At 48.0% G+C, this 25,763-nt stretch overlaps 1 protein-coding gene across 5 annotated transcripts in view; it reads left to right on the forward strand.

Moving 5' to 3' along the window:
• Positions 1-25,763, forward strand: part of Itpr1 (inositol 1,4,5-trisphosphate receptor type 1) — a 297,583-nt gene that overhangs the window by 184,479 nt on the left and 87,341 nt on the right. For 4 of the 5 annotated variants that reach the window (XM_042680110.1, XM_042680112.1, XM_042680113.1 and 1 more), the window contains 2 exons: positions 9,555-9,687; positions 11,368-11,558. The exons of the other annotated variant lie outside the window; for it this stretch is intronic. In XM_042680110.1, coding sequence (XP_042536044.1) covers positions 9,555-9,687; positions 11,368-11,558 — 324 coding nt within the window. The remainder of the gene's footprint in view (positions 1-9,554; positions 9,688-11,367; positions 11,559-25,763) is intronic. 5 annotated transcript variants of the gene reach the window in all.

Below are 25,763 nucleotides of genomic sequence, written 5' to 3' on the forward strand. Positions count from 1 at the left end.
AGGATCAGACTGTAGGAGGCAGAACAGAGTACCTGCAGCATCACACACACCCACAGTCCCCACATTCTTCACGTGTTCATAGAGACCTTCACCCTTTCATGTCAAAAAAGAGAAGAAAAATACCAATAATAAACCCATGCCAAGATAGGCCATTCATGTACTAAACATTGCTCTTTAAATATTATATATTATAAAATGTAATTACATATAATTATAATTGCATAGTAATTATCTTCTTTGAACGGGCATAGTTTATTAATATGCTTATATTTATCAAAATTGTAGCTTGCTGCCGTAATACCACCTTTTCCTCAAATAACTGGGACTGTAATCCCTCAGAGGAGGAAGTGCTGGTGGAGGCTCTTGCGTACTTTATCACATTATGAAGCCGGTTTGGTCTGGCCTGGCCTTGTCTTCACCATGTCTGGCAGTATTTAGACTCTAGTAGGTTGTATTATTTAGGGAACTTGTCTCTTACATTGTATGAAATGAAATTTCCTGACAATATACCAAGTGTTATTTGGTATTTTAGCTGGAAGGGATCCCCCCAAAAATGTGGTCTAGTCTTCCTTGAACAGGTGAGGAGCAGGAGCTGATAGATGTCCATTGATGGCCACAGGGTGTCTCGGGAGCCATGGTCACATGATGCCCACTGGGTCACCTGATAGCACTAATGCTCGTGCCTTTGCCATTCTGTTCCACACATGGAAACGTTAAGTAATTGTCCCTCTATTAGATATGTTCCCTGAGACCGCAGAGCAGCCTCTCATAGCTTCATAGCTTATAGCTTCGTGAGATTTTTTTCAAGAAGGAAAAATGTAGCTAATTAGTGGCAATGTAGTTTTCCTTCTTGAAAATCAAACTAATTTTCAGACAGGCACAGCAGTCATTTAGGGAGGAAATAGAATGTTTATTCAGTGGTAAAAATTTCAGCAAGCCCTACTCTCAGAACACTAAATAAAGAATATACAACCTTTGACCAGTATAAAAAGAATCGAGGATGCTACACTGGACAAAGAGAACCAAAGAAAAAGTAGAGAACTAAAACAAGAGGGACACAGCAGTTCTGCTTGCATCTTCTTGATTTTCTCAAGCTTTGGCTTGGATTGTCCAGGGAATCAGAGGGTAGCTGCTTGGGTTGTGCAGGAAATCCCTGCCTGTCTGTCATCCCTTCATTCTAGTCAAAGCGGACGAACCTAAAGGCTGTTGCTTGTGGGCATGTGGCCAGGGCAAATGGTAGGAGATAATCTTCTGTCGCAGATAGAGCTGCGGCTGTCCTAAATGTACAGGCAATTGTTGCAGTTCTGTTTTCTCTTGCATGTTCTTTTTACACTCAGAGCAGAAAACAAAAATGTATACAGATTGAATTTTTAAAGCATATAGAAGATAAAGGCAGAGTTAAAAATGCATTCATGCCTGAATTCCTAGCTATTCAATAAGCCGAGATCTGAGCATCAAGGTTCAAAGCAGGAAAGTCCATGAGATTCTTACCTTCGGCTTAAAAAGCCAGAAGTGAAGGTATGGTCCAAGCGGTTGATCACCAGCCTCAAGTGGAGAAAGCTACGGGATTGTGTCCGGGCGCTGAGTTCAAGCCCCAGTGGTCTGCTCTCTCTCTCTCTCTCTCTCTCTCTCTCTCTCTCTCTCTCTCTGTCTTTCTCATGCACACACATTTATGTATCATTTATTATTTATGTATTTGACAATACATCTGAGTTCTGCAGGGGAGGGGGGGATGGAGGGGACCCCATATAATACCGGAGTTCTTTACACTACAGTGGGCCTCCCATGCCTAACAGGAGACTGGGTGTTTCACAGGGCATTTCTTCCTCTAGGAGAAGTGGAGTTACACTCTTGTGGGACATGTCTTCCATCCAGCACGGCATGAGCAAGTCTGCCTTGTCTTTGTAGAAGATCCTGTCTCTTTATTTTAGTTCATCTATTGGAAAATAGAAAAAAAAAAAAACCAGGAATGTTTAGGTTACACCATGAATAAGACTGTGTATATGGTTAACAACCTTCCATTGAGAGGATTTTTTTTTCCCTCCATCTGTGGATCAAAGCACCAAAGCGGTGGCTGGAGCTGTATCAGAGGCCAAGGTCACACAGTGACAGCAGCTGCCTTGGCTGCCTTCCACCGTCCCAGGCTGCACCTTGGACCAGTTAGCCATGCCGCGTGTGCGTGACTCAGGCCCACGGTGGCCCGGGCACGGTCTGGCATTTACATCTGCTCCAAGCACGTGTCCTTTGGACGGAGTCGTGGCACTGTCTTCCCCTGGAGCAGTGACCTTTTTCTTCCAGCCACACCTTTTTAGCCATGGTACCCACCTTCAGAGGTCCCTAGCCTGTCCTTCATCTCTCCTCTGTGGGTTGGAAGTCTTGAAACGAAGGGGGAGGGGATAGAAGGGATTGTCTACAAGGTACGGCTGAGTGAGGGGAGGGAACCCGGCCTGAGAAACCTACAAGACCCAGCCATCCACAAAGTGTTGGAAATGGTGGCACCAGCCTCCCTCCTCCCAGAGACGCCATGCAGGAAGATGCACTGGAGACCAATGACAGGGCCCCTCGTCCCAGGGACGTGGCACTGTGCGGCTTTCCCCCATACACGGGCATGTTGTCCTCTCCCCTCCCTGAGCCTCCGTCGGCCCCCACAGCATTCATTGCTCCCCTTCTCTCTGTCAGCCAGCAGGACACCCACGTGCAGGGTCTCTCCCTTCCCATGCTTGGGAGGGCATGGTTCTTTTATGATAGGGGTAGCCTCTTCTGTTTCTTCATTCTAAATGTGTTTCCCCCATCCTGGGCCAATCACCACTTCCAGCCAACCACATTCAGCTGAAAAGAGCAGGTGTGTCTGGTCCCCTGGATGGCTGATGCCCTGATGTGGCAGATGATAGAGTGACATCACCTCGTGTTTGCCCTTTCCCTGAGTGTCCTGTCCCTGAGTGTTGGTCTGGACTTCTCTGTGACCTGTGAAAATGCAAATGCCGTAACTAACATGCTTTGTTTTACTCCCACCTAGCTGCCACAAACTCCGGAATCTGAGAACTCCACTGAGGTGTGTCACTCACCTATATTTGTAGCGCTAGCAAATATGGGTGCTTCTTGCTTGTTCTGGTTGAGTCTGAGTTGCTGTGACGAGATGTGTGTCCCCGTGGTAGGCCTGGGAGGGAGGTCTCTAGTTGGCTGGGAACTGATCATTGTTGTACTGGGTGTGGCTTTGGAGTAGGGAAAAAAATTTCCCGGAGACAGCTAAGCCAAGCATCCTCCATCAGAGAGGGCGTGTCTCCATTCTTCACACAGAACTGTCTGGAGTCTTGACATGTTCCATTGAGAAATCCTGGAATGACCAACTGCTTTTGGTTGCTGTACAGAATTTGATGTTGGATCCTGTGGAAAGATGATATTCACTTACAGTTTTTGAGTCGAAAGCACTAGGAAAGTTGTAGTTTTACAAGGTGTTCTCTCTGGGCTGCCCTTCCTGCCACTAACTGGTTAACTAGAATTGATGCAAGTGTGTGAAGAGCAAAGGGAAGCTTTGGGGTGGAGGGAAGTCATATTTCTAGGTGTCAAAATTTATTCCCCAAAACCGTTCTTTAAAAAAAAAAACAACCCACAGGAGTTTTAGCTAGAATGAAATGGACTTTACATGGAAGCAGTCTATGGGCGATTTTAAGAATGCAACATAAATGATGGAATGGCTAAGTTGCAGTGTGGGCGTTCCCCAGTGATCAGTCTGTCATACTCCAATCAGAGCCCTGCACCGGTGGTTTTGATTACAATAGTTACCTCTGGTGGGTGGGGAAAAGCGGTTGGTCCCATGTATTTGTCATCCCGGAACCACGTGCGTCCGTGTTCTTCCGCATGCGCTATGTAATAATGCATGAATGAACCAGTTGGACCTTGCTTTTTACAGACCCCTGCAGAGTTAAGCCAAACTTCCATTCATAATCTTTGCCAAAACAAAAACACAACCCAGTGTTGGCCCCCAAATCACCTATCATACGTTTTCAACAATGCAGTGAGGTTGGGGGTTTGGAACACTGAACTTGTTAAGCAGAGTCTAAAGTAATGGACCATTCACGTATGGGGTAAAATGTGGATAAGCTGTTCTTCTGTGTAACCCTGGCTGTCCATGAGCTTGCGATGTGTTTTGTTTGTGGCTGATGTTGAAGAGCGGGTAGTGTCTCCTTAGTGTGGTACTTAAAATGGAATTTCTGCATGCTTAGCAGGAGCTTGAATCAAGTCCACCTCTGAGGCAACTGGAAGACCATAAAAGGGTACGTAGTCGTGAGTCTTGTGTATTGGGAACTAACGACCGTCAACCATATACCCTGCCCTCCGCCGACACCGTGATTCAAAGACCACTTTGGTGGTTGTGGGTATTGTTCAAACCGTAGCTTGCTCAGGACCAATCACAGCCTCTTATTTAAACAAAAGGAGCTGGTACTTCTCTGCATGAGCTCCCTGAGGAGAGCATGGTGCCTAGCCAGGTGCCAAACGATGGCGAAGTAAGCTTTTCGTGTTCCCTGCTTCCCGCCGTAGCTTTCTACTCAGGTCAAGTCTAAAAATGTTTCGTTTTGTAAGAGCTGATGATCACTATAGATAAATAAAAAAGTACAGTGGAAGCAGTTTACAGTGACACGACCAGCTAACTTGTTCACATATCCTTCAATACTTGTTTTTTTTAAATAACCCACGGGAGCACGTGTCCCAAAAGCGCATGCTGCCAAGGGATTGTTGTAAGTGTACAACTTCCACACCCTCTGTTGTCATTCAGTGTTCTGTCTGAGCTTTTCTTTTTTAAAAGCCACCAGCTGTTCAGAGTTCCTCAAATTAACAAGGGGTTTGTAATATTTTCCTTTGACAAGGAAATTGGACAAATATGGGCATCCTTGAATAGAATCATAGAAAGGGAAGTAAGTCCTGAGTCAAAGGGGAGAGTCTTCAGTATGGTGCCAACTATGTATTGCCAAACTGTTTCTAGACAATCGTCTGTAGATAGATAGATGCAGACATACAGCTAGAGCTATCTTCATGCCTGTGCTGGCGTGTCACCCGTTTCGTCCGGAAGATAAGCAGATGTCGCGCTCTCAGCGCCCATCGAGATGCTGCATCTGTTCCACATGTTCACATAGCCATTTGTAAAATGATTTTCTTCTAAAGATGCCATTCAGAGAGGTTACAGTTGCATCAGTAAGGTAATGAGTACATTTCTTGTCGGGCATTGTTACCCCCTCCTTTGTTTTTCTCCCACTTTCTCTTCCCTCCCCCAATTCCCCCCACATAGCCATTTTTTATGAATGCTTCCCCTTTGCCCAGTGGTGTGGCCTGCATCCCGTCTTCACCAAAGTCCTGGGGTTAGCAGGTGAACAGTAACTGTGAAGCCTGCCGCAGTGGAGTGTGGTCATCCAGGTCTGGAGTGACAGCCCGATGCCCTGTATTCCACTCACACACCTCAGCCTCCGTCCCGTCCCCTCATAGGGCAGATTTTTTTTTTTTTTCCTGTTCTCTTGCTATGGTGGAGGAATAAACTTGATGATTTCTGAGACAGTGTCTAGGGATGTTCGCACCCGGGCGGAACTCAGAGCACAGTGCTGCTGTCCCCCGTGTCTAGCGTCCTGTGTCTCTCACACGGCACGTTGACCAAGGGCACGTTGCATTCCTGCGGGCCCCCTCTCTGCCTGCCTCCTAGCCGGATCTGGCAAAGGCACTCAGCCAGCCCCCATGCTCCCAAGCTCCCAAGGAACCCAGTACTGAAAAGTCTTTGGAGTTAGAAATAGGCACAAGTCTCTTTTTGCCAGTTAGTAGCTGTGTGATTGGGGTAAGTTACTGAACCACTCTGTGCCTCAGTTTCTCCTGCTGTAAAGTAGGGGTAGCATCCGTCCTCATCATGTAGGACCATCACACTGAGGGATGTCCACAAAGCACTGAGCATGATGACAGGAATCTGATTAGTAGTCACCTGGCAGTTTGAAATGCTCAGGTGATTTTGTAGGCCGCAGGAGCAGGAAAAAGAAGGTATTTAAAGTTAAGATGCTATGTCAGAGCTGACTAAGGTAGGTGAGACTCACTGCCTGAGCCAGATCTTGCCTAAAGCACATGATCTGTGAGTGACTGGAAGCTGGGGAAAAGAAAAGGTCACTTCCCCCCTCCCCCTTGTGTGCTAATGACAACATTACCCCGTCTGTGCCTTGCTCAACACATGCCTGCTTTCTCACACACACACTTCTGCCCTGAGCCCAGCTGAGAGAGTTAATTGGAACCAATGGAAATCTTTAGCCAGGAGGCAAGGTGGGAGCTCACTTTCTCTGGTCCCTGTCACTCACCTACCAATTGTCACTGTCTGAATGTGACATCTATTAATAATGAAACTTTCTTTGACTTTTCCTTTTCTCAGTCTTAGACAACAATAGGTTTTGAGTCTCTTAACGAAAGAGACAGGTGTCTTACAGTTGTTTACATATTGTAAGTGTAAACTGCTTGCAGGGAGGGGCAGAGGTTGGTGATAAGGTGGCTTTATTTTTAAAAATTAAAACAAAACAAAACAAAAGGCCTGGCCAAATGTAAAAGCTGAGACTTTGACAAGTGACATTATTTAGGAAGTCGTTTCTTTCCCTTTCTCTGCAATCAGATTTCTCAGCCTGGTACATTGTGAACAGCTTAGTGTTGTTGAGTAATTTATGTCAAGATGATTAGGAAGGCTTTTCTCTGCAGATTTTAATTTTTCTTAAATTAAACTAGTGCTTAAAAAAAACAAAACAGAATTTTCCTTGAACCCAAGTTTTCATACTAGGGATTTACATAACTTCTCAATAATGCCTACTCATTTCCTCTTCCTGTCCCCTTCCACCTAAAATTCTTGGTCTTTATTCTTCAAAATAGCCAGGAAACTCATTTGTTATTTAAGAAAACCCCAAACAAATCTCACTTGCTATGAGTTGTTGTTGTTATTGTTTTTCATCTTAAAAATTTTTGGGAGGGTGGCAGAGCAGGTAGTACCCCAAACCACATTAGTGAGAGAGGGGGAAAGTTGGTCTCCTGTAATGAGCACATTTCATGACATTCTCTTACGGGGGAAAATGTACCATTTGATGCATCTGTTGCCATAGTAACTGCTGGGTTTTTGTGGTTTGTTTCTTTCCCCCCCCCCTCCTGCCCCCCCAGTTGAAGGAAAGGCAGAATGGTGATTTGTGATTTTCCTGTATCTTCAGCTGCTTTAATGTGAGCTTCCTGTTTGGGGTGGGAGGTTCCGAGTGCTGCTTTGGTTACCTCCTGCCTGCTGATTGCTCACTGACCAGGGAGGGGTCTCGCTATTTACCCTCAAAACCACTAGAAGGAGAAAGAACAGCCGCCAGCAGGAGGTGAAATGTCCAGGAGGCACGCTTGCTTGTTGTCTGGTTCACCACAGACTCCTTTGACTTTGTCCATTTAGCCCCATGGTCTGCAGCCTCGATGGCTGCCTCGGGTACCTGCTCACGTGGATAACAGGTTTCATCCGGGCCTCCTGCCTCTCACACAAACCACATCCAGTCCCCGGCTCAGGAGCGTTTGCTCCTAGCCATCTCTCCTGTCTGCATTCTTACTCAAACTAAATCAAATAGATGCAACATGATATCTGAAAAGGGAAATCACGTTTAAGCTACACTATTCCACACAGAGATAACTTATCCTTACCCGGTTTTGTTCTCAGTCTTTCTTAACTGAACCTTTAAATTAAAGTCAGCCATCTAAGACCCCAGTTTCCCAGGGACTGCTTTGGAGAATGGTAATGTGTTCTTACCGAGCCCGGGCACCACTGGTCAAACCCATCATGGGGTTTTCTAAGCCATGAATGAACCTTGTACTGAAACTTTCCCCTCCCGACAAGCAGTTCATTTAAAAAAGAAGGAAAAGAAAAACACTTAAAATACTCTATGTAACTTTCTTCTTGCGATTTTGAATTCCCAGTTGGGCTAGGTAGGAAATGGGTTTCAGGAGCTGAGGATAGGCGTCCTCTCCTGACAGTGCTGCAGACATGTGCGGGTAGAATGCAAAAGGGAAAATGGATTTGTTTTTCATTCTCTGCACATGTGTTTAAGTCTTCATTATTTTCCCTTCTCACCTGTTTGCCTCATTCTACTTTTGTCCCTGGGCATTCTGTGGTTAGCATCATGAATTAATGAAGGAGATAAACCTGGCAGTGTAGCCCTGCGACTTTAAATGATTTGGGCAATTGACAGGATTCCAGAGTTTCCTGGTCTTTTCCTTTCTCTCGGTTCCTTCCCTCCCTCTGTCTCTCAGGACCTCCCTCCCCCTCTGCCTGCCCCCTTCCCCTCCCCAACTTGTTTTGCAAAAGCCTCATCGAAATCTCCAGACATATTTATTCTCAGAGTTTATTAACAAATCACTTTTAAGTTCCGCGGAGTCAGGTTACAGTTGCTGGTCTCTTCAGAAGAACTCTCGAGTGTCTATTTTAGAGACCTGCTAGATTTCAACACCTCTGTCTGCTAGACTTCTCACTTCCTTTCTCTCCATGATGCACCGGAGGAACTCCGTGCCTTGTCCCTAGAACAAACAAACAGCAGAAGTTCCAGGGGAAATTCATCAAGACTGTACTTTTAGAAATGCACAGATGAGAAAGGGGTCCGCGAGTCCTCTGGGAGCCTGGTGGAAATGTGATAGAGGAATAAATCATGTTTCTGTGTGCTGGCTTGCCAATACATCTCTTAAAACAGCACACAAATCACTTTCTTTTCTTGGTTAGAATTATAAGAAAGGGGTACTGCGTCCTCTATCCAGGATTGCTTTTTATGTGTGTAGATTTTAATTTTTTCATTATTCCAAAGTGGATGGACGTACAGAGGGAGTTAGAAGCCCTGTTCAAAACAGCTTCACCCACTAGCATCGCATGCCCTTTCTGCCTCATTGACACTGCCTACTCCTTCACCCATAGTATTTGAAGAGCAAATTCCAGGCATGGTGTCATTTCATCCATGATTCTTACTTCCAATTAACATATTTGATATCTTCCACTGTTTTTATTTCCCGGAGCACTATTTTACCATTGGCTCATGGATCATCTTTGTAAGAAAGGCTTACTTTTTGACTTAATTGTTTCATATTGTTTCCACATACGTTCTCTTAGGCTGATATATTGATCTTTTGGGGACCTTGGGAATAATTCCAAGTGCTTAGAGTAACAATTTTAAACTGTCATGTGGAAGCTGGCCTGTAAACTACTCAGATTATCCAGTCTATCAGCTTAGCCCGAAGAGCCTTTTGTTTTTGTTATTACTTTTTAGAGTTCCCCCTTCAGATAGTGAATATTCTAGATTGCCACCATTGAACAAACAAAAAACCATGATCTGTTTTCCTGAGAAAATATTAAAGTTGACTTTAGAGTTTCAAAATGCTTTTTTTTTTTTAATCACTGAGTTTTGTTTTGTTTTTTTTCCACTGAGCACTGAATGAAATGGAACCAATTTGTACCTGAATATTCCCGGGTTTCTTTCGTTTAATATTGGCGTCTTCGTTGTGTTAAATTCAGAACCTGATTTCATTATCCTGTTTGAATTAAGGGTGAGGCGCTCAGACAAATTCTGGTCAACCGTTACTATGGAAACATCAGACCTTCGGGAAGACGAGAGAGCCTTACCAGCCTTGGCAATGGCCCCCTGTCACCAGGAGGACCCAGCAAGCCTGGGGGAGGAGGTAGGCTGTGTGCTGTGCATGAGCTTTGAGTGTGAATTGGGCAGTCACGTGAGAGCTGCATGCTTCCGGGTGGCTGGAACTTAGATTATGTGTGTTGCAAGTATGTGTCCTTTTTTAGGAACTTGTTTTCTTTGGTCTACTATCAAACTGATGTCTAAACACATTTCCTTGCAAAACAGAATTTCCCCACAACTCTATTGTGGCTAAGTCTTTCTGCCCCTCTTCTCCATGCAGAGACTCTCTTGGTGATAGCTGACTGATTTCAAGGAACTGGATTTTATTGCACATTTCCCTGTGGTCATTAGGACTCAGGTTTCCCATAGAATGATGAGGTCAGGGTATTGGCAGCCAGGATGGTAAAAGCTATCATTTATGATGATCTACTGAGCACCAAGGGGCTTATTAGCATTCTTTGCCTCATTTGGTCTTCCAGGACCCATTGTCATGATTGGTAGGTAGACATTGCCATTATCTGAGCTTACCAGATGGATGGGAACTTGGAGTGACTGCTTTATAACCGGAGTCATTTAATTAGAATACCTGTGCTCTGTGCATCTCCAAAAAAAAAAAGGCAATCATATGTAGAAGTTCTTAAATGTTCATCCTTAAAGGTGTTCCAAATTATTTTAGACACAATGACAGGTGATAGTTGCAAAACCATTGGACTCCGTGTAGGATCTTCCCACGTTGGCTCGGCGTTGAAGCACAGTGGCAGTTGTCTGATGCAGGGGCCGCAGGAACACCCTCAGCATTTGAACTGAGCGTTTTAGAAGACGGACTGATAGACAGTTGTTTACCTTGTGAAATGGATCAGCCCGTTTCTCTATGTGCTGTGGTATTTCAGTTAATACCACTAACAGCACAAGGTAGTTCTTACATAGTAACTGAACATCCCACTAACTGGCATGGTACTCTCCTTCAGCATATTCATCTCAGCTGAACGTCTGTAAACGTGAGGACTTTTTTTTTTCCATTTTCCTAACACGAGCTCTTGGCTTTGTTCCAAGAGTAAATATTTATTGACTGAATATTTGTTCAATGAATGAACGAAGAAATGAATGGACAAATAAATCATGTGGAAGTGAGGCAATAGGTTTACTAGAGGATAGGTTTACTAGTTCTTGATCATTCTGCTTCAGGTCATTGCATTTTACTATAAGAGAAAGTCTTGGCTGGGTGGCTATGGATCACTTAGTGAACGTGCCTGAGTTTACCACCACCTCTTGGTACTTACAGGCCAGGAAGTCGTGGACATGCGTCTTTATGTCTTGATGCTAATTCACTTCACTCTCCTTGTAGTTTCTTTTGTTTATTTTTGTGCTGGTGCTGATGCTCAAGGTCTAGGCGCTGTCCCTGAGCCTTTTTGGCTCAAGACTAGCACTCTACCACTTGAGCCACAGCTCCGTTTCCAGTTGTTTTGGTAGTTCATTAGAGATAAGAGGCTCACAAACTTTTCCTGCCTGGGCAGGCTTTGAACTCTAATCCTCAGATCTCAGCCACCTGAGTAGGTAGGATCACAGGCATAAGCCACCAGCACCCAAATTCTTGTGGGGTTTTTAGAGGGTTGAAAGAGTTCATACAGATAAAGCGTTTAGTGCATAAAGTGTTGGCGTGTAGTGAGTATGAAAAGATGCTGCTTACCTTCATGCTCCGTATTAGAACAGTGCTCTGTGTTCCTAGGCGGAGGCTCTGGATCTGGCTCTATGAGTAGGGGTGAGATGAGCCTGGCGGAGGTTCAGTGTCACCTCGACAAAGAAGGAGCCTCCAACCTGGTGATAGACCTCATCATGAATGCGTCCAGCGACCGTGTGTTCCACGAGAGCATCCTCCTGGCCATCGCCCTGCTGGAGGGAGGCAACACCACCATCCAGGTAGGAATGCAGCTGGGCAGCCGGAGCAGCGTCTCTGTTCTCGGACCCTGATCTCCAGGAGGGGCGAGGACTTGTGTGAGAGACGGCTCGTGGTAATGCCTCCTTGCCATGATGACTCTGCCATCTCGGACACGGCTCCCAAACATGAGTTGTGGGTTGTTGTTTTTTTTGTTTTTTGTTCGGTCGTGGGGCTTGAACTCTGGGCTTGGTCGCTGTCCCTGTGCTCTTTAGCTCAAGATAAGTGCTCTACCACTTGAGCCACAGCACCACTTCCAGTGTTCTAGTGGTTTTTATTGGAGATAAGAGTCTCACGGACTTTCCTGCCCAGACTGGCTTTGAACCACGATCCCCAGATCTCAGCCTCCTGAGTAGCTAGGATGACAGGCGTGAGCCACTGGTGCCTGGCTATGAGTTGTGTTTGAAAGCAGATGAAACACTAAGAACGTGCTAAGAAGATCGATCTTGGGTCTGTGGCATAGAAGTTACTCTATAATGTTTGTGGAATGATTAGATGACGTTTGTTTATAGTTTGTTTGTTTGTTTTGTCCATTATGGGGCTTGAACTCTGGGCCTGGGTGCTGTCCCTCAACTCTTCAGCTCAAGGCTAGGGCTCTACCACTTGAGCCATAGTACCACTTCCAGCTTTTTCTGCTTATGTGGTGCTGAGGAATTGAACCCAGGACCTCATGGATGCAAGGCAAGCACTCCAACCTCTGAGCCACCTTCCTAGCCCCTGTTTATAGTTTTTATCCAAAAATATGGAGGATCTCATCATCAGATGAGCAGAAGAGACTTGGATTGTGTGTGGTACTTAGAAGATTTAATGTGTGTGTGTGTGTGTGTGTGCGTGCGTGCGTGCGCATGCGTGCGTGTGTGTGTGTGCACGCGCGCGCGCACACACACGTGCATGCATGCTAGTCCTGAAGCTTGAACCCAGGGCCTGGGTGCTGTCTCTAAGCTTTGATGCTCAAGGCTAGTGCTCTACCACTTGAGCCAGAGCTCTGCTTCCAGCTTTTGGTGGTTAATTAAGTAGGAGTCTTATGGACATTATTGCATAGGATTGAATCCTTAGATCTCACTCTCTTGAGTAGCTAGGATTACAGGCTTGAACCACCAACAGAAGATTTAAGTTTTGTAACTGTAGAATCTCAACTATCATTAACTACCTTTTATAAATAATTATATATAAATAATAAAACTTGAAAGAATTCACTTTTTTTTTTTTTTAAGGTAAGAGTCTTACTATGTTGCCCAGACTGGCCCTGACCTCTGCTCTTAAACTATCCCTCTGGCTGGGAAGGTGGCTCAGTTGTAGAACACTTTCCTTGCATGCTTGAGGCCCTGGGTTCGATTCCTCAGCACCACATAAGCAAAAAGGAAAAAGCCGGAAATGGCACTATGGCTCAAGTGGTAGAGCGCTAGCCTTGAGCTGAAGAACTGAGGGACAGCGCCCAGGCCCAGAGTTCAGGCCCCACGACAAGACCCAAAAAAACAAAAAGCTATCCTTCTAGCTCAGCTTTCTGAGTAGTTGGGATTTACAAACTTACACTACTTCGTTAGATTAGCAATACCATTTAAAATGATTTCTTTAAAGATTTGTTTTTTAACCATCTCTGTGCACCCTTCCATCTTGGTTAGCTCACTGAATGAGGTTTTCTGGGTGGGGGAGGGCTGTCTGTGAGTACGTGTACATGCATGCATTTCCATCAAATAAAATTCACAGAACAGGATCTTTACCATTATGTGCCTATTTGAGCTGACATATTCTTGGCCTTGAAGTGCAGAGTTGGGATCGCTGAAGGCTTTGGTTCTTTGTGAAGCATCACAGAAGGGCGTTGCTTCCTGTGGGTAGATGCCACCTGAGCCAGGACACCTGGCTTGGCACATGGAGCACAGGTTGCGTTTCAGCCACCACTCACTCTCTTCAGCCGGGTTCCCTGTGTCTCGCACATCTGGCAGCGGTGCCCTTGCTTCCCACCCTTCGGTCTCCACTTACCCAGTGCTCACACTTCGGAAGGTCACGAGTATGCATCACAGTTAACTGCGGACTCTGACTCTGACTTAGCTACACTGTGCCAATGGCAAAGACTACTACTTGTCTGCTGGTCGTGGGCACACAAGCCATCACAGGCTGGGACTGTAGTTGGGTGTTGTCTGATTGTGAAAGTGTCTGGATCCTGTGGTCCTGTACACACACACACCTGGATCCTGTGGTCCTGTACAAACACACACACACACACACACACACACTCTCATCTGTGCTCCTGATGGATGGATGTCTGGGCTCAGGAACCATTGCTAAAATGCTGCTTGTCTTTCAACTGCATGTTTTCCTGTGACTACATCAGCTGATCTGAATAGAGTGCTTTTTGTGGGCCTGCTGCTTTACTAGGGAGCCCCCAGGGCAGGGAGGTTCTAGGCGAGTAAGTCTATGGGAATGTTCTCCAGGCAAGTGTGGAAAATGAGTGCAGTCAGTCTGGAGTGTATGCACTGAATTGCTGATCACCTCTCCTGTTTTCATATTAATTCCAGTTTCTTTTAAATAAATAAAATGGTATTGATAGCAGGATGTTTGGGGGGTTTTTTTTGGCTACTGGCCACGTAAGAAACTAAGTCATTCTGTCCTTCTTGTTGTTGGCGTTGTTTTTTTTTTTCTTTCCTTTGTTTTGTTTTTTAAGCTTTCCTATTTTGAGAAATCCCAAGAACTGAATAGCTGCCAAGTATGCCAGCATACGCATGCGTGTACAGAGGAAGCTATACCTTAGTAATAATGTTTAGCTGCGGGAGCCACCTAAGGGAAGTAGCTGTGCTGTTGTATGGAGGTGACCAGTACCATGTCCTCTGAAGGATGGGCGTGGGTGGCTCTGGGAGGGAAGACCAGGGCAGGCACAGTCGCTGTCCTCACAGACAGGGGTGAGGCCTCTGAGGCGAGGATGGTTGCGTGGTGGAGCGGAGGGGCTGATGGGAGCTAGGGTGGTGTGTGGTAGCAGTCCAGCCCTGAGGGGACTCACAGGTTAAGGTTGTAAAATGCACAACATAGGACGGATAAACTAGGGGAAGCCAGGTCGAGAGGAGGTAGTCAGGAATCAAACAGTAACTGCCTGTAATCTTAAACACTGAAGGCCAACCTGGGCTGCCTAGCGAGTTCAAGGCCAGCCTGGTTCATTTGCTTCACTGCAGTCACCCACCCTCTCTCTGCATTCCTCGTACCATCCTGGTGTATGCCTTAAACATGCATGGTTAAAGTTACCCTTAAAACAAGTTAACTAGCTGGGCACTGGTGGCTCATACCTATAATCCTAGCTACTCAGGAAGCTGATTTCTAAGGATCACGGTTCAAAGCCAGCCTGGGCAGGAAAGTCTATGATACTCTCATCTCTAATGAACCACCAGAAAACTGGAAGTGGCGCTGTGGCTCAAGTGGTAGAGTGCTAGCCTTGAGCTGAAGAGCTGAGGGACAGCGCCCAGGCCCAGAGTTCAAGCCCCAAAACTGACAAAAACAAAACAAAACAAAATGTTAACTAGCAGAACTTTAGGGCAGAGGGAGTAAGAGCTTGAACTAATGAGACCATAACTCAGGGCAGGGTACCAGAGAGCCCGCGGGGAGACTTGCATGAACGTGACGGTCATGTTCCACTCACTGTACCCGTGCTTACACACCAAGCCATACACTTACAAAGGATGTGCCCTGCTGTGTGATAGCTCCATAAGAAGAGAGAAAATGCTGGGCTGGGAAGGTGGCTCAGTGGTAGAGCACTTGCCTTGCATGCATGAGGCCCTGGGTTCGATTCCTCAGTACCACATAAGCAGAAAAAGCTGGAAATGGTGCTGTGGTTCAAGTGGTAGAGCACTAGCCTTGAGCTGAGGGACAGCACCCAGGCCCAGAGTTCAGGCCCCACGATGAAAAGAGAGAGAGAGAGAGAGAGAGAAAATGCAAGCGACGAACTGAGGGCCCAGACCATACTGGGACTGAAGGAGAGGGAAAAAGCAGAGGGTTTGGACCAGGCCTGGACCCTGGGCCCATGAGGACTGGAATGTGGAAGCCGGCTGCCCAGCCCCATGCACCGAAGGCTTCCCGCCCCAGAGATGAGCACATGTCTGAGGCAGGAATACAGAAGGCTGGGGCGGCGGGCGGGGCTGAGCGCCAGGGCCGGGCTGGCTGGGGAGCCAGAGCCCAGGGCTCCGGCGAGACTCTGTGTTTGTCACAGCGTACCCCGATGGGATGGCAAGGCACACAGAAGCTGTTTTTCCCGCCGCGTTCTTTATCTTGTACAGTAATTATGAATATTAGTTCCATGTTTTCACACATTTGTGACTCATATGCCTGCATTCCACATGAAATGCCATGAGCTCAGCTGCTCGTGGGGCAGAGCCACTTCCTCTCCAGAGAGCTGGGGTGCTCACGCTGGGGGGGGGGGGTCCTGGATGTGGTGGCCTCTGGTCCCCTCTCCAGGATGGAAGGCAAGACCTCCCCCTCCCACCCCCATCTCTTTTGTGACTTCTGAAGGCCATGCAGGAGGCCTGCGGTTCCAGAAGAAACTCTGCCAGCTCAGAGATGACTTGTGAGATTCCCCTTGGCCCCGAGCTTCTCTTTTCTCTGGAGACAATGATGCACAACTTGCGTGGTATCCAGGGCCGATCAAGGACAGGACCCCTGGAGCCCCGGGGGAGGGCGATTCAGAGCTGCATCTCCTGTAGACAAGTTGAATTGCACGTGGTAAATGACGGGCTGGGCGGTGCGCCTGGCCGCAATGGTGGCCAGCAGCTATGGCCGAGACTCTCATCCACGCCACACAGGGCCACTGCGGCTGGAACTCACTGCCCGCCGCCTCTTCCTGTGCAGCGGGCTACCTCCTCTTACAACGGTGTATTGACTATGAGGGCAGAGGCAAAACAGCCCTCATGGTTAGCATCCAGTAGCAGGATTCAGTGCTTCATACCTAAGAAATGACACCTGCTTTCCCGTCCAGTTTTGTGTGATACTAGGGAATGTATCCTTGGGCTTCTGTTCCTGTGTCTGTCAAGTGTGAGGTGTGTGTGTGTGTGTGTGTGTGTGTGTGTGTGTGTGTGTGTGTGTGTATATATATATATATACACACACACACACACATATATATATACACACACACACATATACATATGTACATGTCCAAATTATCCATTTCTGAAATTTGCTCTGATTTATGAATATAATTCCTCCTAGTAATGGTGACTGGAGTAATAAACCATAGTTTATCCATACAGTGGAATACTACAAGGCAGTGAAAAATGGGTAAACTATCAATAAATGCAGTAACTTGGATGTGTATCAAAAGCAATATACTGAGTCAAGTCAGTCACAAATAGTGACATATACTTCATGATTTTATTGATACAATACTTGAAAGAGACAAAAGACTTAATATTCACCAGGACTAGGAGTGAGGGAAGAATTTGGTTATAACACAGTAGTATAAGTGATGAAACCATTGTGTATTTTGCTTCACATAGAGGAATGAAGAGTCACACAACTCAATACCAAATGAGTCAATTTACTCTCTCTTACTATATGTGTGTGTATACACATATACATATATAGGTGTATATGTACATACATATAGTATGTGTGTGCACATGTGAATGTGCCCATCCTGAGGCTCAAGCTCGGGGCCTGGGTACTAACTCTGAACTTCCTTTGCTCAAGGCCAGTACTCTACCACTTAAATACAGTTCCACTTCCCGCTTTTTTTTTTCTTGGTAGGTTAGTGGCGATAAGAGTCTCATGGACTTTTCTCCCTGGGCTGACTTTGAACTATGATCCTCAGACTTCAGCTTCCTGAGTAGTTAGGATGACAGGCATGAGCCACCAGCATTTGGCTCCTCTATGGTAATTTTCGAAATTAACAAAGTAGAAAACACAGGAGGTGATGGTGACAGCTGGCATTGATCAGTGGCTGTGTGTGTTGGCCATTGGCTTCTCATACCTCATCTCATTTAATCTCACCGCTCCCCACCCCAGATGGAGATGTCAGAATTAGTCCTTTGGCAGATGAAGAAAGTAAAACATTAAATAGCACCGGTGAGGTTTGAGCTGAGCATCTTGGTGTACCCCAAACTCCTCCCTGCCCTGATTTGCTCCTTCTGCAGAGTGGTCTGAGAGAGTGGCAGGTGCTTTAGCAAGGCGGCCGACTTGGCAGAGGTGTAACAGCTACAGAACTAGACAGACCTGTGAAACACAGCGAGACCCTACCCCTCTGGGGCTCTCTGCAAAGCTCAGGGCATTGCTTCCCAGCCTGCGGGCGAGGCTGGGTCTGCTGTCTCCAAGGGCTTAGCTGGACTGGTGTGGCTAAGATGGCCACTTTTTTGGAGAGCCGTGGCCATGCTGGTCCTCGGGCAGAAGCTCAGCAGGTGCTCCGGCTGAGAGTGCTCTGAATGCTCCCCGTGGTTGGGGCTTCTTTAGAGCATGATGGTTGCGTTCTGAGAATAGCGGCCCAAGAAACCGAAGCAGAAGCTGCCTGTTCTTTCAAAGCCCAGACTCGGGATTGTGACGCTGTCACCTTCTGTTTGCCACACGGCCAGTCCTGTTTGAAAGGGAGGTGTGAGTTCTTGCCTTCCCTCGTGGGGAGGGCGTGTGGAGGAGAGGACAGTGGGAATGGCTGGGGTTTGCCTCGGGAGCTGGCTCCCCACGGTCACAGACCCACGGTAGGCCGTGGCGCGCGTGAGCTGCACGCTGCACAGAAAAGAGCACCGCCGTGGTCTGGGCAGTCCAGGGCTTCCGTTTTCCTTGAGGTTCGGTCTCTTCTTGGCACGCGTGTTGACACACGGCCGCCCCCTGTTCGATGGTGTGTGGAAATTCGGTCCTGTCTTACAGACCAGGTCGCCGGGGATGGCAGCTCTCCAGAAATCTGAAATGTCCTTGCCCAGAACCTGCCGGATTCAATTCGCGGGAAACCAAACATGAGAAGAGAGCAGCGCTTCCCAGCTCGCAGCGCGGGGCGGGCGCGCCGGGCTCTGCTGCACCCCGCCCCTGCGCCCAACTCACCCCAAGCCAAACTCAGGCCGTTTCCCAGTCCTACATAATGGGCTTCTGGGGACCGTGCCCCCAAGACTTCTAGAATGTTCTGCCCCTGCCCTAACTTCTTCACCGATGGTGCTGTCCAAGAATGGATCTTACCTCCCCCGTGTTGCCCAGTGCCCCCACCCCCACCCCAGGAGCTGGGGTGTCATGGGGAGCCGTCTGACCGCGCCACACCCACCCGTGAGTTCTGTGCAGATGGATGACACGTTGTCTTGAAGAGTGCTTCCTGCTTCTTTGTCCCCCCCCCTTGTGCCACCCCCTTTCTGCCAACCCTCAGGGCTGGGGGGGGGGGAAATTTCCTCTCAGCTTGGTGTTTTGTAGCGAGTGGGAGCCTATAAAATAAGCATTTGCTTATGAATTAATTTTTGGCAGACACAGAGCTCAGCAAATCTCACAGCACTTTATATCCGTCCTTCCAGCCCTTGCCAATTCCTGTGTTCCTTCCTCCTAAGATGCTCCCGCCAGCACCCGGGGAAGTTCCCCCCACTTCTTCCTCTTCCCCCACGAGGATGACGGTGCGCCCCTTACCTGCGCTGGGAAGGAGGGGAGTCTGTCTTTGGATATACATTGCTTTTGTTTTGTTTTGTTAAAGAAAATACAGCTGTTTTAGGCTCTACGTGCCAATGTGATGCAGTGGCATTCACAGCCTTTTATTTTGGTGAGGCTCTGGCGCTCTTGGCTTCAGTTGTAGCAGCACAGAGAATGTGATGCTCCGAATGGCTGTCCGCAGCGCTTCCCTGCCAAGGGCTAGTCTGCAGACACACCCAGAAAGACTTTTCCTTCCTGCACGTACGCAGCTCAAGATGGAAAAATTTGAGAGGAACTTCATCCAGAAGCTAGCCCCAAACGTTCATCTGAGAGAGGGATCCCCAGTTCCTGGGGCCTCCCCACTCCCCCACGACTCTCCTTCAGAACTGAGTGGCCTACACATTGGCCGCCTGAAGAACTGAGCCCCAGGAGCCAGTCTCGGCTCTACCATCTCAGTCAGGCCCCCCACCCCCTTCCAGAAAGAATCACCGCAGAGCAGTGTGGGAGGAAGACGTGGCTTTGGCTGCCTCTGGCCCCCAGCTACTAAGAGAGACGGGGGTGGAAAGGGCAATACGCTCCAGCCTCGGCAGGCCAGCTTGCGAGGGGCTCGGCGTCGGTGTGACAGGGCGGTCACCCTGAGGAGGAGGAAAAGATGGGTGTGCAAGCGAGTTACGTAAATGGGTGTTGTTTTTGGCAGGCAAGTCAGAAATGAGTCACTTGTGAGTGGTGTTTTCTAACCTCAGCTTTTATCCATGTGGGAAAAGAGCTAGCCAACCCGAGTCGGAGACAGCTCTCCCCCGGCCCCCACATTCAGGGAGCTCTGGAGTGGTTGACATTAAAGAAAGCTGGGGACAGCTAGCCCTCGCCAGCAAGCCGACTTCCCCGGAGACTCTGCTGGTCCGCTGAAAGCCAGGAAGGGTGCGAACGGGGAAGTGGCCCCATCTTGGCCAGTGGGTGATCTTGCCTTTGAAACGCTCACATGGAAAATGAGGGTTAGAAAAACCCAGTCCCTTCCTGAGGAGCTAAGGGGATTACACAAAGAACAGGGCGGTGGAGCCCGTGGCCTGCCGGGGCCATGCTGCCGAATGGCTGCTCTCCGGGCGGCCTTTGTAGAGTGGAGAAGGCCCGGGTTTGAACCTTGCCTCTGGGCACCCGGTGGCTCAACCTGGAGAGCGGGCTATGGCAGGTGCTACGTCCCAGGGCTCATGGGATGGGTCGAAGGTCTCAAGACGGAGCAAGGGAGGAGGACTTCTTTTTATTGATTCGTAAAATTTTGGTTGTCTAAAGGCACGCTTCATTTTACTAAGGTGGTTTGCTGCCAAAAATTCTACTCTGCTCGGTGGGTTTTTGTTTTGTTTTCTTGGATGTGGTTTTTCTTCCAGATTTCTGTTGTCTCACTCCGTTTACTTCTGCCCTCTTGTTGCGCGTGTACTTAAATTGAGTTTAAAGACCCAGGAGGTTAGGAGAGGGGGTTGCCTGCTGTGAGGGATTTGCACCAGTCATGCTGGAGGCGCAGATGGCAGGAGGGCAGCCCAGCCCCTTCCTGTTCCCCAGGCTCATTGGCCCAGCCATCCTCCACTAAGGATGACCCCAGCAAACTGGACCCTTCACAGCGATGGCTGTCATTTCAGGTCTGGAGATAGAAACTCAAAATTCAAATGTGAGTGGCCCCCACACGTGTACCTTAGACTGGAGCAGACTCTCCCATGAAGGACAACTTGCACAGCTCTGTTCCAGTTGTCTCTAGGTTGGCGCTCCACGTGACGGGGAACACTAAGCAATGCACTGACCCACAAGCGCTCACTTTGGCAGTTCAGAGCAAGATGGCGCTGTAAAAATGATCAGGCTCGTTCTGTCACACCTCCCTTCCAGGTGGGATGTCACCATCCTGGTCCCTTTATGCTACACCTGAAGAGACACTGTTCATCCAGGCTGGTGCTTTCTGGAGACATGAAAGGGCCAGTGTTACTGTATTTTCTTTGTGGCAAAGTCAGCAATAGGAGCAGAAGTGGATGGTCACATAGGTCAGCTCACCTGACCCCCCCCCCCCCCATAAGAGGACCGCAGTGGTTGAGAAGAAGGGAAGAGGGGAAGATCTTCAGAAGCAGAATTCTATTTCCTTCCTTCCTAAGAAAGTGGTAGGCAGCAGTTGGTTTTTGAGAGGCAATATATTCTGAAGGCATCTTCGGGGTTTTCTACCATCTTCAAAAACATTTAAATAAGGAACAAAAAACAAAGTCACAGAAGACTTGAAAGAAAAAAAAACAATTGTATGTTGAGCTGTCATTTCCTTGTATCCTATTGAACCCTCAGCAAATCTAGATTTTTTCCTCCTTGCTTTCTCTTTCTTCCAGTCTAGAGAGAGCGCTAGGCCCTTCCTAATTCTTCCCTCTAGGATTTCTGAAGATGGAGACGCCTTTTGCAAACAGCCAGGCTGACACTGGATTTTCTTCCTCTACTGGCAAATTATGGCCCCAGGTCCATTCTGTACCGCCACCATGTCAATATAAATCTTTATTGGAGCACAGCCCCACTCCATCCTTTAGAATTGTCCGTGGCTGCTTTCACAGCCAAGGTGAAGTTGAGTGGTTGCTGTAGACTGTCCAACCCTCCGTGCCTGCCCTGTTTACCGTTTCCTCTCTCAGAAAATTGTTTACCAGCCCCTGGGTTTGCTTAATCTGTATTGCTAGATATTAAACTGCTTAATTAAGGGAAAGAATCGTGGCCGTACCCCTTAATTCTCTGTCCTCCCCCACCCCCCATGGCATTATAGTTTAAGGTAAGCAGTCACCAGATAACCAGTATCTTAAGTCCCAAGGTATCTGGGGCACTTCGTTATTAATACATGAGAATTCAGGGAAAGAGAAATCACATCTTTCTCTTTTTTGTGGGGGGCGGGGTGTGGAGTCAAGACAAAGTGGGGTTCATTGTTAGGAAAGAGTTTTTTTCTTAAAGGTGACCTCCCCATCCCCTTCATCCTGCCCCCCTTCCCGTCACATGCCACTTTTGAACCCCGATGTGGAAGGCAGGGTAGGCATTCATCCTCGGGGAATTCTGTACGTGGCTCCACAGCCCAGATACCTGGGATTCCAGACTTGTGATCCCAGCGTCCCCTCTGACCAGCCTCCCCAGCGGCATCACATTTTAGGGTTAGTCATTTCCTCATGGCCTCTCGCTGTGCTATTCCTGGGCCTCCCAGAAAGGTCTTCCTAGTGGAGAACACGAGGACCCCTCGAGGCACATGCAGTTTACCTTGAAAAGGTCTGAAATGTTGGAGCCTTGTCTCCAGCCTGCTTGTCTCCATACTTCCTGCATGACCTCACTCATTCCCAAAGGCTTCAGCTAGCGTTCATGCCAACAACTCCCAAAGGTGTCGCTGCAGGCCCGACCTCTGTGCTGACTTCTAGATCTGGATTTCTGTTCCGATTCTTTGCAGGCGTCTCCCCTGTTGACGCGAAGTTAACAGTCAAGTCCGGCTGCCACCATCCACTCTGTGTCGCTTTACGTACGCCATACCCTGGCTGGTGGTTCACCACCCCTGCCAGCCCTTCAGTCACCGTCGACCTTCTCGCTTGCTGTTCACCAGAAAGTGATTCTGGGCTCATTTTGCCTCCCAGTGGATTACAGGTCAGCATTGAGTTACAATTTACAGTCAGCCAGGGAGTTGGCACTGTGAAATAAATAAGGTGGCCTGGTGGCCCAGCAGGGATGCATACAGCAGCAGGCACTGTCTTAGAACTCAACCTCCTGATAACCCTGCCAGATGCACAGAACTGCCCAAGTCCTGAGACCACGGAAGTGAAGTCTTGACTACTTCATTCTCTGTCTTCACAGCCTCTCCAAATCCATCACCTCCCTGGTGAAATCCTTGGATACCGAGAAACGTCAGCCATCACTTGGGTTTCCATATTCACTCCAAACCTCATCCTGCGTTCTACCTGCACCCTGGCTGGCAGGACAAGCAGTTAGAGCCCTCCCCTCTGTCCCAGGGAGAATTTACTGCTTTCCTTTGGCCTGACAGGCACCCCAAACTCTGATCGAAATGTCTCCTGGCCTGTAAACTTCCTCTTGCTCCCTTACTTCCAGTCATAGCTCAGCAATGCCTGCACCTCAGCTGGGGCAGATTGTAAGACTCGGGGGACAGAGGCCAAGTCTGTTTTTCTGCTTTCACCATTCACTACCTTAGACGAGTTTCCACATCTGTTGCATAGAAGGTGTTCAGAATAATTGCAGTGAGTCAACATGCTTGGTCCTGCCCCTAGGTCATTCTGGGAACTCAGAGAGACAGTATGTGGAAAGGGCTCCGTTTGGAAGGGTCTCTGGCACATCTTCATTGCTTGGGAGTGGCAGCGCTGCCGGCTTTTCAGTTGTAGATCTTCCCTGTCTCACTCACCCGGGCGTGTAATTCCTTCCTGCATCGCATTTCCATCAGATGCACCAGTAGTAGGCTGTGGTGGGTGTTCCATTCATGTTGCTTAAGTGGCCGTTGAATGACTTTAATCCTTCTTGCCTTTGCTAAAGGTGAACATCAGGATGTATTCATAGTTACCACCACTTGAACAGGGTAGCTTCTTTTGTTGTTGTTGTTGTGTGGATGTTTTGAGAGAAGATCTTGTTATGGAACCAAGGTTGTCCTTGAACTCACTTATCTTCCTACCTCAGCTTCCTAAGGGCTGGCTTCACGGATTGTGTGTCATGCATCCGTGTGTCCATCTGGGAGATCTTAGTGTCAGAGAAATACCCTGTGAAGCCGGAGACGTTGCCTGAGCTTATTTCCTCTTTATCGTCGTAGTAATAACTATGGGTGGAAGTAAGGCCAGAGGCCACTCCAGCACCCTGTCTGGCCACGCTCGCCTCCTCTTCATGGTGGTTCTGTCTGGCAGATGCTGCTTGCTCTGACCCCATTTTGCCGATGAGGAAACGGACTCCGAGTGGCTGATTCTCAGAGGTGACTGGTGGTTGTGTCAGGGTTGTTTCCTGGCAGATCCTGAGAGTTGGCCCGTGTGAAGTGCCACCTCCCCATCTGAGAAGCCTCCCCCATTTCCCCAGCACTGACGTGACCCGCAGCCCGTTCAGGAAACCTTGCCTCCGCTTGCCAGGCAAAGTGGCACCTGTGGCTCCATGCTGGTTGTGGGCCCAGTGCCCTTCCCCCACCCTCCACCCCCACCCCCAGTTCATCAGGAAGCAGCTTGGGTGGTCGGTGTTTTTGCTTTGTCTATAAACTTGGAATGAACGGCAGAGGAGGAAGCCGCCAAAGACTTTTCCTCTTAGACCAGACACTTCTTCCTTTCCAGGTACAAATTATAGGTACCATACATGCTGCTTGCCCTCCGGCCAGCTCCGGCCCTCCAGTCTGTGAGAGCTCACGACAAGAAGGCTTTCTGTATGCCATGCCCTTCGTGGAGCTGAAGGCAGCTGAGTTAATTAGGGCTCTTGTGAAAACTGAAGATTATATTATCAACAACTCTTGTTTTTTACTCGTATCGAAAGAAGCATATGTTCGTGGCATAACATGAAGCTTATTCGATCTCAGCTTTTGCCTGTGTTGGAAGGAAGCTTAACAGTACCACATTTCCCCATCTCTGCGACAGTGCTGGCTAGGGAGATTCATGTTTGGAGAAGGGAAAGAGAGACTTCATACCTTTCCCAAGTGCCCACAGTTATGCATGGCGCCATTTTGTCCTCTGTTGGGGCCACATGGGATGGCCTCAATGACAGATGAGGGAACTGAATCCCAAGAGTCCTAGGTCTTACCCATAGTCACCTAGTTGACAGAGGTGGACTTTGAGTCTGCCTCCCTCTTGACTCTCCACCACACTAGACAACCTTTCAGTTGTGTGGGTCCAAGATGAGCCTGTTGAAGTGCTATGTTCACTTTGGTGTGAGAAGAGTATGTTTTTCCATGGGGTTTGGGAGAAGGCTGTGGTTCCTGCTTTGATCTGAGAAGCAAGTTCTCAGTCACTGCTGGATTTCCTCTGAATGTCGAGGTAGACTTAGGAGCTCATATAATGGAAGCATATTCAATTTTATTGTCATTGGTGCTTTGTACTGGTACTCAGACTTGAGCGAACTCAGAGTCTTATACTCTTGCTTGACTTCGTTTCATTCGAAAATTGGTGCTCTACCACTTGAGCCACACCTCCCCTTCCAGCTTTTTACTGGTTAATTGGAAATAAGAGTCTCACAGACTTGTCTGCCTGGGTTGGCTTTGAACCACGATCCTTGGATCTCAACCTCAGGAGTAGTTAGGATTACAGGCGTGAGCCACCAGTGCCCTAGACATGTCCGTTTATAATAACATATGAGCTGTTCTTTCCTTGTCTGCTGATATTGTTCTATGGCTAGTTTTTTTGTTTGTTTTTGTTGGTTGTGTGTGTGTGTGTGTGTGTGTGTGTGTGAGAGAGAGAGAGAGAGAGAGAGAGAGAGATGAACCAGTCCTGGTCAGAAGAAAGGCTTTCGCTTGGTTATTGCTTTTCTTGGGGAGAGGGAAAGCTGGAGTGGGCTGCAGATGACTGTTGCAAATCCCTCTACGATTCCTAATTCGTGGATCCATGTGTGAGCTGTGTACGCCCGTCTTCTATTTACAAGAGGAAGTATCCCGTTTAATTTTATTTTCACAC

The sequence above is a fragment of the Dipodomys spectabilis genome, unplaced genomic scaffold (genome assembly GCF_019054845.1).
Source record: "Dipodomys spectabilis isolate Male_0828 unplaced genomic scaffold, ASM1905484v1 ptg000054l, whole genome shotgun sequence".
NCBI classification, from domain to species: Eukaryota; Metazoa; Chordata; class Mammalia; order Rodentia; family Heteromyidae; genus Dipodomys; species Dipodomys spectabilis.